Here is a 13,145-nt window from a genome sequence, read left to right on the forward strand (position 1 = left end):
GCCGGAATAATTACAGCGCATACCGCGGGCAGACGCCGATCGCTGGGACAGAGCTCTCATTACAGATAACAGCTCTGAAACATGCCGCTTTATACTGCTCTCTTTCATAAGGCTCATGTCCCAAGTTGTATAATTAGTTTCCACCCTGTATTAATCCTCATTGCGCTCTTCCTCTTTTTTCGGGCTGTATTCGAACACTGTCTTGGAGTCCGTCAGTGATCCTTAAGATTATAAAGATGCCATTAACATCTTGTTTTGTATTATTGTCTAATTATTAACACGATTAATATTAGCTCGGTCGAAAAAAACCCATGCGAACCTCATCAAACTACTTTACTAATATCTGTATTGTGATTGTAGCCTATTGTTTTCATATTACTTTATTATGCATTTGAGTCGTACTAATTAACACATTCCGTAGTTTCGTGAACAATAAAACAGGATAAACCAGGAAATACGTTTAAAATGTATACCATTGTAATTGTTTAGAGCACTTTGTTAATGCGGCTTTTGGCTAAGGAAATTCATGGCTTACGGGCAAAGTATTGTGCTTTAACATCTACACAACTTACTACCTTAATGTTACTGGGCCAAAATTCTAAGCAGACATTAAAGCTTTGCAGTCACAACCTCAACTGCTTTAATATATATACATTTAAAAACATTATATATAGAATCGTTATATTCTATGTCTTAAACTGAATATCCGGATGAATAAACGCATCGTGAACAGTTTTAAGGAGTTTTGTCATCTGTTTGACCGCCCGTCACAATCAGATACGTCATGGATTGAAAATATTTAAGCGTAATCATAGTTGACAGGACGTCAACGAAACATATGAGAAAGCCATCACGTTTACTCCTAATAAAAGGCTATTCACTGTAATGGATCGTGACTTCTTACCGATGGCCCAATTCTGCCCTCTGGCGAAGAAAATGTATATTTGTATGATGCTCGGGAATTCTAGTGCCCGACGCCACAGAATTTATCAAATATCCATCCATCCATTTTCCAAACCGTTTATCCTACTAGGTCGCGGGGGGTCCGGAGTCTATCCCGGAAGCAATAGGCACGAGGCAGGGAACAACCCAGGATGGGGGGCCAGCCCATCGCAGGGCACACACACACACACACACACACACACACACGCACACCTACGGGCAATTTAGCAACTCCAATTAGCCTCAGCATGTTTTTGGACTGTGGGGGGAAACCGGAGTATCCGGAGGAAACCAAATAGATTCATTTCCATCCAATTTAATATTAGCTAGATGACACATCTATGAAGTAAACAAACACCTTAAAAAACATCACCCTCGCACCTGTCCCACTCTGAATCCATTAACGCATCCATGCAGTATATTTCAATATGTTGCTAATTCATAGCCACCTACTCCTCAAGAATTTGCCCCGGGTTCAATGAAATTCATCATCATTTTAATTAAGCAATATATCCCAAGTTAGTGCACCTGTATTACATCCATTTTCATGATTAAGAGGAAAAGTACAGACAAGTAACAAGGGAGACAGATAATTTTATTCATGACGGTCAATAAAAATCACTTAAATAGTCCTTTAAATAATAAGAAAAACTCGTTATTGCAAAGAACACTCAGTAACATTTGCTGAAAGTATATACGTTTTACTAGTAAATTCTATATAAAGATTGTCTTGCTAGTTGCATAGATACAGGTATAGTAAGTTCAGACTGGGAATGGCTACATTGCAGGAAAAAGACACACACACACACCTCAAAAACGTTTACACACGGATAAAAGACACTCACTCAAAATTAGGACACAACCACTGAAAACACACACAGACACCACAAAGTGTGATTCAGCACCTCAGAGCCTCATACCCAAAATACTTCTTGCAAAAACAGCGACCCTCAAACCACTTTAAAGAAAAGGTCCACGCCCGCAGTGCTGAATCCACTCCAGCGCTGCCTGTGCGAAGCGGTAACGGAAAAATGCTCTGCTTTGTAATGCTCGGCCTTTACAGGAAAAAAGATTCACTCGTGAGTCAGAGCAATTAAGACAAGAAAGCAATTCAGAAACGGAACTCGCAGCTTTCCTCCGAAGGAAATACTACACATATTAGGCCCATACCCATACCCGGTAAGCAAGAAGAAAGTTAGTGTTTCTTTCAGTGCATCTCACTTAGGCTTTGAAGGCAATGGCTGATTTAAGGGAGACACCAAATCTGTTCCAGGTACATGTGCACACACACATAGGGAAAGCTGAACTCGAGGCAGCCCCTGCTGGCAATTCAAACACTGCAGAGAAAAAGGAAAATCACAAAGTAACAGACCATGATGCCTGTTCTCTACAGATCCCATCTGCGTTCACTTTCAATTCGCCTCTCTAAAAAAAAAAAAAAATAAAAATAAAAATATTCCAAAACAATCTAGAACGACAGGCTAACACCCATCAGCTGACCTCCGTGACCTCCCCTGCCATTCTGGATTATGCTGTGACCTTTAAATATTCAGGAAACTCAAACCAAGTCCTTATTCCTGGATTCCATACTAACTTACAAGCCACTGATCTTAAGATCTAAATGGTGACAAAGGTTTGTATTTTGAAGGGATATCAGAAACAGTAATACAAGTTTAAGACCAGTTCTTCCAATGTTTTTTTTGTGTTTCCCACAGAGAAAAAAGGATGCAGGCCAGCAGCCCCTCAAAGCGGTTTTCTGACGGGATGAGCGATGTCGGTCATGCTTGTCATTAATTGCAGGCAAGTCGGTGCCTTAGTTGAGGATGCACAACAGTGAATGAAAACTCAGAGCCTCAACCCCGCCCCCTTTTACGGCACTCCCCATTGTAAACACACAGACTGACAGCCAGCAGGGCCTCTCTCATGGACAGCAGGGTACGGGAGTATTCGTGAAAGAGGTTTGCAGCACCACCTAGTGGATGGGGTGATAAGGCAGCTCCAGGAATAAGGCTGGGGGAGGCCGCGGCCGGCCTCGCTCACTGCACGCTGCAGGACACGGCGTCCGAGCAGCAGCATCGGGTGGCAGTCAGGGACTTAGGCGGGATGAGGTCTAGGTCCTCGTCGTCCGGGATCTCATCTAGCCGGTAGCCGTCCTTCAGCAGCTGCCTGCTCACTTCAGGGTGGACCTGTGTGCATGAGAGATGAGAGCAAGTAAAAAAAAAAAAAATAATAATAATAATATTATATATATATATATATATATATATCCATCCATCCATCCATCTTCCAAACTGCTTATCCTTCTGGGTCGTGGGGAGTCCGGAGCCTATCTAGAAAGTACATATTTATATATAAAAAAAGGTAAGGGTGATGAGGAGTCTGACATAATCATGAGCTGTCAATAATAACCTGGGAAGATCACTAAGCAGGACAGGTCAACAAACATGTGCAAGGCCTGCAGGGTCATCATGTCAAAAACGCACTAGGAGGACCCCTAGTGTTGATCATGGACACTGCGTGTTGCTTAAAACAGAGTATTACAGTTTGGATGACGGAAAACCATTAAAGGATATTTGAGCTGTTTGTGCGTGTGCATGTGCGTGTGCGTGTGTGTGTGTGTGTGTGTGTGTATGCGGCCATGCGCATGCATGGGTCATAAAGAATTTCAGAAATCTCACCTCGGATGAGGAGTACCCTGAGGAATACTGCGATTCAAGCTCGCCATCACTGCAGACATAAACAGGGGACACCAGTCAAGAATAATGCACGATGCATCCTTGGGTGAGGTTGCAAGCGAGTCAACTGTATCCAGTGCCTCCGTTCTCACCTGTCCGAGTCCAGCGACACCAGGGTGTCTTCGGGGTTCTGGCTGAGGGCCCTGTAGCCTTTATTAAACTTCACATTCCTTTGAGAAGCAGAGAAATCGGGCTCAGACAATAATCGTGTCACTAAACCGGAGAACAACAGCCGATGGAACAGCTCTCGCTTACCGAATAGTCAAAACCATCTTCCAAAATGCAGCATCTCACTACCTTGCAAGCTGATCGCAGAGAGAGTCCTGTTCAACCTGCAGTGTGATTGCAGGTTCTAACCCAAGGACAGGAACTGCCATTCTACATGTGCTCAAGGGGTCCCACCTGAATTACTGGAATCGCATATACTCAGTTCTACAGTTTAAATCTCCCACCGAGGCCCCCTTTCATAGGGTTATGACCCAGCACTTGACTCTTTGATGCATATGAACACCCAGCACAGTCAACAACACCTCAGACAGCAGCTGCAGCCACGGGTCCCAGCAGGCAGGTCTCTGGACACTTACTGCCTGCAATTCAGTCCCCTCTGGCTGCTTAGAGATCCTGCATGAACAGCAGTGTCGCCATGCAAATCATCAAAGGACTATGGACTGAACAGCCATATGAGGACCTCCACCTTTCTGCCACTGAAACACTCCTAGGGCAGCCTTGGCCTCGTGCTTTGTGGGGGGGCTGGGGGCGTCACGTGCATCACCACCAAGAAACACCCTCTGATGTCAATCACCTCGGCTGGTATAACAGGGGGCTTCATCATCACTAACTGATATAGAAGCTGGAAGACTAGACAATAGTGGACTCAGCTTCTTCACGACCAAATTTTTGTGCTCCCCCACCCCCAGCCTGGACTAAATAGTCCAGGAAACACCCCCCCCCCTTCACTTCCATTAAGCACATGAATAAAGCCCACGTCTCTCACTCGCTCTCCTTTCCCAAATGTTTTCACAAAGTCAAAGATAAATTCTGAGCTGTACAACAGAGATATGCACTAATCCCAATGACAAGGGAAAGAAAATCCCCTTATTAAACAAACTCATACAAAAAACACCATTTCAGGGCCTGCCTATAAAACAACCTGTAATTTGAATTTCATACAGACTTTGGGCTTTTAAACCAGCGGCTTGCAAATGTGCTCTATCCCAGCTATTGTGAGATTAATGAATTTTAAAGTACGCTGCACTATAATTTTTTTCTTAATTAACTCCTGTCACTTGCAAATGTGTAATTATTTTCCTTTCCTTTCACCACAGAAAGAAGCCATACAAGCATTACTCAAGTAAAGTTGATGGGGGCTCTGAGCTGGATTTGGCCGCTTTTAGTCAATGCACTCGGGGCGCCGTGGTTAATGCATTCATCCTGAATCGGCCCATAAAATTAAATGAGCTCGGTACGTGGCCAGCATGCCACGCACCACAGATATATATTTGGGAAAACCTATGGTCCCTAAGCAGCTTCCATCAGGTTTTTTAAGACACTGTTCAAATATTTTTCTAATGGCCAAGCACAGTATGCTTTCTTAACAAAAGCCATAAAAATAAATACCTATCCAGTTCATTTTTCCATTTCATTCCGAGTCCAGCTTGCTGGAGCAAGCAGCTGAGTAGTAAGTACATTAACAAACATTGGCTTCTCCATTGCAACACACACGCAACACACACGCAACACACACGCAACACACACGCAACACACACGCAACACACACACACAGTTCCCTCAAACATTTTCAGTAACTTTTACTACTAGTTTACTCTTGCAGCACATACCACTCTGCTACTACTGTGACACACTATCACCGTGGTTACTAAGAGTCAGCAACGTGAACCCCCCCCCCCCCCCCCAAAATACCTCTTGGGTCCATGCCTGGGCTGTTGCATTATTGGTCCCCCCAATGTAAGGGCTTTCTTCTTCAAAGCCTTTCGAGCCACCTCTCGGTGCTTTTCTGGGTTTAATAAAATAAAAACAAATAAACACAATGCTCATCAGTGAGAGAGATGCAGCCAGATGAGTAGGTCCATCGATGGACAAAGAGCAAACATTTTTAAAAAGTTTGTTCCTATTCCTTAGGCTGATGTTCTTTTTCCACAGGGAGGTTCATTTCAGCAAGTGAGCCGTCTACAATACATGTGTTAAATTACATTTCCATTTAAAAATAAATGTAAAGAAATTGAAAAACTGATTTGCACACCAATACTCCTGAAGATGTTAGTTCAGGGATTTATTTCAGTCATTAGACACCTGGCTGGTACGATTACAATGGCCACTCCATGTTCATTCATTCCTGCGTGATGCGTCAGGCTGCTGTCACTTGGGAGAGCTGCGCCGGCCTGCGTGTGCAAACCGCATGGAGACTCGCACACATTCCCACACTCACGCAGTTTCTGGTGAATGGGTGGAGCTCGGGACATGATGTATGGACCACGCTTCTCCACAGGCCTCAAGCCCGCCTCTGCATCTTTAGCTTCACCACCATCGCTGCCATTGGGACCCTTAAGAACAGAATTGAATTGAAATTTATTTATGGGGAGAAATTGGGGGGGGGGGGTACTGTTGTAGATAATCCATCATGGGAGGTGATTCTGCCAACCTCGGCCAGTTACCCATGGAGCGGAGCAAGGGGGGCAGTGTGGAACGGAAAATGGGGCCAAGCTTTAACACCTAACTGCATGTTGTGTTGGTGGCTACCATGGACACTGACATGGCTGACATGGACGCCGTGCCAATTCCTTCAGTCGATATCGGTATTAGGGCACCCACACTTCCTGCCAGTGTTAGTGCTGCACTGTTTCACTCTCAGCAGCACAAAGCTGTGATAAAGAAACTGGACTGGCCTCTTAATGCATTTCAATATTTAGCAATTCACTAGAGCCATGCTTAACCCTTGTGTAGGGACATGAAGGAACACGTTCCCCCCGCAAAGCTTACATAATTTCTGCGTATTTGAAACATGTCATGTATTCCACTTGAAACTCTCTGACTTAAACATGGAGAAGGGTTACCTAATTACCAAAAAGTTTCATGTTCTTTATGTTAACCAATACCAAAAACTACACCCAAACACCCTTTGCACTTGTACTAAGGGCTTGCTCATGGGAGTTTTACTTATACAAAAATGTCCTGAGGGTAGAAGGAATAATGCATGGTTGTCTCTATGAACCAATCAGATTATAGAGGAGGTGGGTCCAAGCAACTAGTGTAGGTGGTACCAACCAATCAGATGTTTTGGTCCTACCTTGGACCCACCTCCTCTATAATTTGATTTGTTCAGACCAATCACTTTCTTCTGCCCTCAGAACATTTTTGTGTAAGTAAAACGCCAACAAACAGGGGGTTTAGAATCTTATCCGGACACAAGTTAATGTACATAGTTCTCCATTTATAAACACTATTATGTCTATTTGATTTCTGTGTGGTCAGATATGTAAAAACAGACATCCAAAACAACGGTTAGACACCTCACTCTGGAGGAAACAGTTATTTAAAACGTTTTTGGAGCACACATTCATTCTAAACATTTTCAGAGCAAAGTCATAATGCTATTAAAAGGCTGTAATAAAATTAAAATATATTACTTATGTATTTTAACTTGGTTCTTTAAAATAAGCACGAATATGCACTACAATGGTGCAGTTGAGTCTGACTGAAGAACACTAAACATTTCGTTAAACAATTGCAATTAAAAACAATAACCAAGACGTAAATCATGACTCAAGTATGACAGCAATCCAATTGTTGAATGTAATTACAGATAACTTTTGTATGAAGTCAAATGAACAAGAATTCACTGTTGTACTACTTTCCTTAAAAAAAGGGGGGGGGGAGAGACAATCAACGCAGTAATTACTACATGGTTTTTCCAAAAAAACCACTTGACTGCGCTTTGCACTTCATACCCCAAAAGACCCATAACAAGCAGTGAGCAGCGCTACACATTCTACGTATGGACCAGAAATAGTCCAATGACTATTTTTACTACAGTATTTATAACTGTTTTTAGGAGCCACATTTTTACAACTGACAGACAGTATGTGTAGTTACACCACAGGTATCAGCTTGCTAATATTACGAGGCTTGAGCTATCGTTACAATCACATGACCAGTAGCTATGGGGCTGACGCATAGTTACTGGCACAACACGAACACTATGGCTTCAAACTCTGATTTTAATGTAATAGCAGAGCATTCTGGCAGTGTAAAGTTGGGATTTTCGGACTTAAATGGGCTAAAATAAATCAAAGTTGCCCGAACAGTTAGCTAGCTGCTAGCATGACGTACCGATACAACTTGGGATTCGGGCAAAGCAGCCAGCGTGTCCCTTTCCTGTTCCTCCATCTTCGCGTTAGCTGGTTACTTCAGAAAAAGTATCTTGGTGCGGTCATATTTTCTCTTGTCCAGGCGGACTATTAACTACACTCCACAATACCTGCTAACTAGCCAGCACAGATCGAGTGGTAACTATTTACTTCACTTTAGTTTAGCGGAGGAGCCAATCGGACTGAACATCCGTCGCCTCTTACGTCAGTCCGTTTCCGTTTCCTGTCCCACGTCGTGCCATTGACCTGTCACGAGGCAGTGCAGGGTTACAGGTCAAACCCGAATAAAACAGATATGTCATAGTGTAAGGCTAGTAGAGGTGTTCCCAAAATGTGGGATCCAGGTAGCATTGGCTAGCTGACCGCAGGGCGCGAGACGGGATACAGTTATTTTCATAAATACATTGCACGTTACATGTTGATAATTGGTTACGAGTTTTTTTATTATTTACATTCTCAGTACAGTAAATGCAGTTGTACTATAATGTATTATTGCTAACTTTGTCCATAATTTATCTGTAGCTGTTGCACAACAAAATGTCAATTATTTTGTCTCAAAAAGGTGGCAATGTATCAATGATGTTGTAACATAATGCTTATGCTTTAAAGCCACTAAAACTAATTTCCAATTGCTTACTTCCATGTTGCACATGAATTTGCACAAAATCTGACAAAAAAAAAAGTTCATATGGTTTTTAGCCTATGAATAGCAGTGTGCAGTTAAGTTTTATTCAATCTCCAGTGAGAACGAGTCAAGGATAATATTCATATGAAATTTCTAGTACTCTTAACTTACCAAACATGGATGCATTTTGAGAGCAGTTACATGTAATGTGCAATCTTCATTAATAAAAAGATACACAATGTAGTTCAATAAGGATATAGCCCAAATCATTCAAGAATTTTTATTATTTATTAGGTCCATCATTTTTACAGAAAATATGAGAAAACCAAATTAAATAAAACATAAAGAAGTGCAAGATGCAAAAGCCAGACAGCAGCCTTCTCCCAGCTTCAAGTTGGGAGTTACGTGTGAAACCTGGATGAGTCAAGAAAGAAGAGACAACTTAGTTACACATCACCAAGGAAACCAAGGGCTTCGGTTCCAAATTAAAATGCATGTGAAAATAGAATAATCCGAGATCTTTTAAATAATAATGACCATTCTTCTGCTGAAAAAGCAAGGAAGTGCAGGACAACCAGCTCAGTTGGGCCACTCATGACAGCTGGACTGCGTATGCTGATACTTACCCCATGCTGAGGGTCTACAGCTTGTCCAGACCAAGCTCCTCAGGTGTTGAGATTCCAAGCTCATGAAGAGTAGGCTGCAGCTCTTGAATCACGTAGGGGTAGATATCTTTATGAGGGCCTGATTTGTCCTAAGCAAAAAAAGGTAACAGACCATAGTTTACTCTGCAAAAATAACATCTGATATTTAGACAGATATTATATCTATAACATCAGGCACAAATTCTGAGTTGAACATTTGGAGAGAACCAATCTATTTTCAAAATTTCTCAGCTATGTGATATTCAACCAAAGCAAAATAATCTGGGGAGCAAGTCAGATTCTCCAGTTACCAAGGGTTTACATTACCAGATTTTAGAAGGTGTGATATACTTCCACAAGACTCCTTACTTACTAGATATAATAAATACAGAAATTTTGGGGGAGAGTTCCAAATAAAGAAGTCATATAAACATATTGAAGAGAAACTAAGGATCTAATGTTATAGATATAATACAGCTGTTATATCCTGAGATTCTGATGTATTGGAAAGACCTGATAAGTGATGTCACCACAAAACAATGATTCAGCCAAAGATGCAGGACCATGTCATACTATGAGGCCGGATAGGCAAAAAGGAGGACGTTGCTGCACTGGATGACCAAAAGCAAACTCGTATTACCTTAACAACCTCAAGGATACGAATGGCACTCGCCAGGTCGTCCAGCCTCCGACAGGCTCTGAGGGCAGAGTCCAGAATCTTTGGTTCAGGTACCAGGTCATAGCCAACCAAAGTGTTCAGTCCTGGAAAGAGCAAAAGCACTGGGTAATGGTAAACCTAATAACACTTAATTTTCATTATATGAATAGATAGAAGCATTGTTATAATTGTTAGTTAATAAGCAAGCATCCTTAAGGACAAAATTAAAGTGGCAGTATTTTGAAACTAATCTTTATGTGACAGTTAGTTTTTGCTCCTCCTCGATTAACAACTAAAAGACTTTGGTCACGATGCAACATGGGTCATGAAACAGACCTGGGCACCTTCCTCACCTTTCCTCAGCTCCCAGTGGTCAATGTCCGGTTTGTTGAAGTAGGTGACCCAGCGAGCATCAAATTCCTCCTCTGTCTCCTGTCTGCCATGCGAGTAGAACCTAGAGCCCAAAGGAGCTGCAGACGGGTTTTTTTATTACCGTTTTGTTAGTCTGAATTATACCAGCATCTACAGTACTGTTTTCTCTGAGCTGAAAAGCAAGAAACACTGAGTGATCCCAGTGCATAAATGTGCATTTGTGCCCATAGAGGAAAATGACCGTTTTTTTTTTTTTATTTACAGGTGTTCAGTAATGGGATTTTGCAAGATCAAGGCAACCAAGACATCACACAAATACAATGCACAAGTTACATAAACATTGCAAAACTTACAACAAAGGCAAAATATTCATAATACAGCTGTTAGATCGTCGCAAAACGTATACAGTTAAGTAATCTGCCTTTCAGAAAAAAATAAAAGAACTGATATTTCATTTAAGTCCTTCGGTACGATACACGCACCGGACAGAGGACATTGATTATACCCAAATACACTTAATCATTTATCAGACAATACATTTAAACAAAGGTTTTTAGATTTTTCTCGGTTAAAGTTACGTTTTAAAATTACATTAACTCGATAACACTAGTTTTTCTTGATTTAATTAACCTAGAGGTCAATGTCAAACGCCACTACCGAGCGGCCGGGCGAATGGCGCTACTGCAGGCGTGCTCAAGGACACGTACCTACCAAAAAGTAATACTATACACAGTCATAACCAGGGCAAAGCAGCGTATACCTGCATGTGTACTGGTTTAGATAGCATAACTGTAACCGTAACCAACAGCTGGCGAAGCCGTGCTAGCACACAAGCTGACGTTTCAGGTGCCAAGTCTCAACAAAAATATCTATGCAGGAAACGCAACGTTTCGACATTTAAAAGGCTAATTAAATGGGCAGGTAAAGCGACTGACTGGTTTAGAACCTTAGACACAATAACAACTGTTAACACGCGTTTATTTCGACGCCTTACTGCAAATGTTACAAGATTGCGAAATGTAAAACCAGCTCACGGCACCTGAGAAGCTCTTAATTCGTTTTATGTAAATAAATGGTCGGCTGGCATCACCCAATTTGGTGACATTTCACTTTATGTTATTCCCCGCATACCACCGTATAATAAACACCAGCCATGGTCGACCTCCGCCGAGTTAGCAGGTACGATAGTCCGCCGCCGCCCGCTTCCTGCACTAGGAAAGCCAGCCAAACCGTCACACAGCTAACCACCCACCGATAGAAGCAGGTCGCGATACCAGCACACCCCGGAGTCCGGTGAAAGAGAGTCGAAGTGCCGCCTGGAACATAGTGCTAACAGAGGTACTGGGACCTTCCGTCAATTGGATCTGAGCTACACAGACTGACACAGAACCTACTGCGCCTGCGCGGCACGAGACCGCGCGAGACGCTGCGAGCAGTTCCTGTGCGAGGTGTATGCCGTATGCATGGGGCTGCGTGCTGGAGTTAAATATATAGATGTGTTTTCCTTTCTCTCACATGAAACCAATGCAAATCAGCTTATTGATTATTTTCATAAAGTACTAAATGCTACAGCGTCATCAGTAAAAAAAAAAGGGGCACCAGAAGAGTACACGCCCTCATCGACTTTCTTCTACAAAAGTTCACAAGAACAATATTACACAATAATTATGGCTGTAATTCATGTATGTAATTATGGCTACTACTAAAATAGTTGCGTCCCATGCATTTGGGAAAACTCATCGACGTCGTTCACCTGAAGAAAATGGGGTGAACATCAAGGGCCTGAATCCAATTTGGGCGGGGCTTATACCACCTGCCCCCCCCCCCCCCCATTGGCCCCGCCTTTGGTTTTTACCACAGTGTAAACAGATGAAAGCGGTGGCCATGAAGTGAAGTAATTTCAATACAAACGCAGATTATATTTTGGTATAATCACTGGTATGGTTTTCTGATTTCCTGGTACGTTATATGGAGGCGTGCTCACATTGTGTGTGTGTGTGAGCGGGTATACCTATCCTTATGGGGACACAATGTCCCCATAACGTGATAAATATCCATTTTTTACCCTTATGGGGACCGGTTTCCTGGTCCCCATAAGGGAAAACTCTATTTTATAAAAATCAGTGACTGTGTTAGCATTTTTCCCATAGAAGTGAATGAGCGGGTCCCATAAGGATAGGTATACCCTATGTGTGTGTGTGTTTTTACATTTCAGATTTCTTCACATTTTTAAACTTGCACTGGCATCCAGTCCAGGGTATTCCCTGCACCATGCCCTGTGTCCTGGGCTAGGCTCCAGGCTCAGTCACCCTATATATTGGCTAATCAGTAATGGTGAACTGAGGAATGGATTTTATGTCCAAATACTTGGTGACAATAAAATGCAGTCAATTTATACCGTATATGTGCTGCTAGTTGATAAACTAAAAAAAAACTGCTGTTTGTAGCATCTTATACCCCATGTGCGTTTCTCATGCATCTTAAAAAGTCGTAGCATTTCAAATGAAAGAGGATGAATAGAAAATAAATCTATAGAGTCTATAAAAGCAAGTAATCATCACATATCTGGCCATTTTTAAGTGTGTTACTTTTTGTTGTTTTGCTTCAGTGCATATTGTATTATTTTGAAATTAGTAATGTAAGTTTTCATAATTTACTTAGAGATCAGTACAGTGGTGATACTCCCTTTAGCCAGCAGGTGTCAGCATTGTCAGAGAAGTCAAGCGCAATTTTTGTAATGATGAATTTTCTTTTTCTGGGTGACAGAGTGTCCGCGTGGGTTTC

At 42.2% G+C, this 13,145-nt stretch overlaps 2 protein-coding genes across 2 annotated transcripts; both read right to left on the reverse strand.

Annotated features, from left to right (window-relative positions):
• Window positions 1-1,516: 1,516 nt before the first annotated feature.
• Window positions 1,517-8,282, reverse strand: fam219b (family with sequence similarity 219 member B). Its single transcript, XM_049005538.1, has 6 exons — window positions 8,025-8,282; window positions 6,124-6,238; window positions 5,598-5,691; window positions 3,770-3,847; window positions 3,621-3,669; window positions 1,517-3,128 (listed from the first exon to the last, which is right to left on the reverse strand). Exons 1-6 carry the CDS (start codon window positions 8,079-8,081, stop codon window positions 2,979-2,981), a joined length of 543 nt encoding a protein of 180 aa, XP_048861495.1. The 5' UTR covers window positions 8,082-8,282; the 3' UTR covers window positions 1,517-2,978.
• Window positions 8,283-8,953: 671 nt separating this feature from the next.
• LOC125728990 (cytochrome c oxidase subunit 5A, mitochondrial-like) lies at window positions 8,954-11,823 on the reverse strand. Its single transcript, XM_049005547.1, has 5 exons — window positions 11,614-11,823; window positions 10,343-10,459; window positions 9,972-10,093; window positions 9,314-9,441; window positions 8,954-9,101 (listed from the first exon to the last, which is right to left on the reverse strand). Exons 1-4 carry the CDS (start codon window positions 11,684-11,686, stop codon window positions 9,328-9,330), a joined length of 426 nt encoding a protein of 141 aa, XP_048861504.1. The 5' UTR covers window positions 11,687-11,823; the 3' UTR covers window positions 8,954-9,101; window positions 9,314-9,327.
• Window positions 11,824-13,145: the final 1,322 nt, after the last annotated feature.

Source organism: Brienomyrus brachyistius, unplaced genomic scaffold (genome assembly GCF_023856365.1).
Source record: "Brienomyrus brachyistius isolate T26 unplaced genomic scaffold, BBRACH_0.4 scaffold384, whole genome shotgun sequence".
Classification (NCBI taxonomy): Eukaryota; Metazoa; Chordata; class Actinopteri; order Osteoglossiformes; family Mormyridae; genus Brienomyrus; species Brienomyrus brachyistius.

Excerpts from the sequence above, each read along its gene's own strand:
- fam219b (XM_049005538.1), bottom strand. The coding sequence starts at position 8,081 with ATGGAGGAACAGGAAAGGGACACGCTGGCTGCTTTGCCCGAATCCCAA. Across the intron at positions 3,848-5,597 it reads CCCAGGCATGGACCCAAGAG|GAATGTGAAGTTTAATAAAG; the intron begins GTATTTTGGGGG and ends TGCTTCTCAAAG. Across the intron at positions 3,129-3,620 it reads CAGGGTACTCCTCATCCGAG|GTCCACCCTGAAGTGAGCAG; the intron begins GTGAGATTTCTG and ends TCATGCACACAG.
- LOC125728990 (XM_049005547.1), bottom strand. The coding sequence starts at position 11,686 with ATGTTCCAGGCGGCACTTCGACTCTCTTTCACCGGACTCCGGGGTGTG. Across the intron at positions 10,094-10,342 it reads CCACTGGGAGCTGAGGAAAG|GACTGAACACTTTGGTTGGC; the intron begins GTGAGGAAGGTG and ends TGCTCTTTCCAG. Across the intron at positions 9,442-9,971 it reads GTATCCTTGAGGTTGTTAAG|GACAAATCAGGCCCTCATAA; the intron begins GTAATACGAGTT and ends TTTTTTGCTTAG.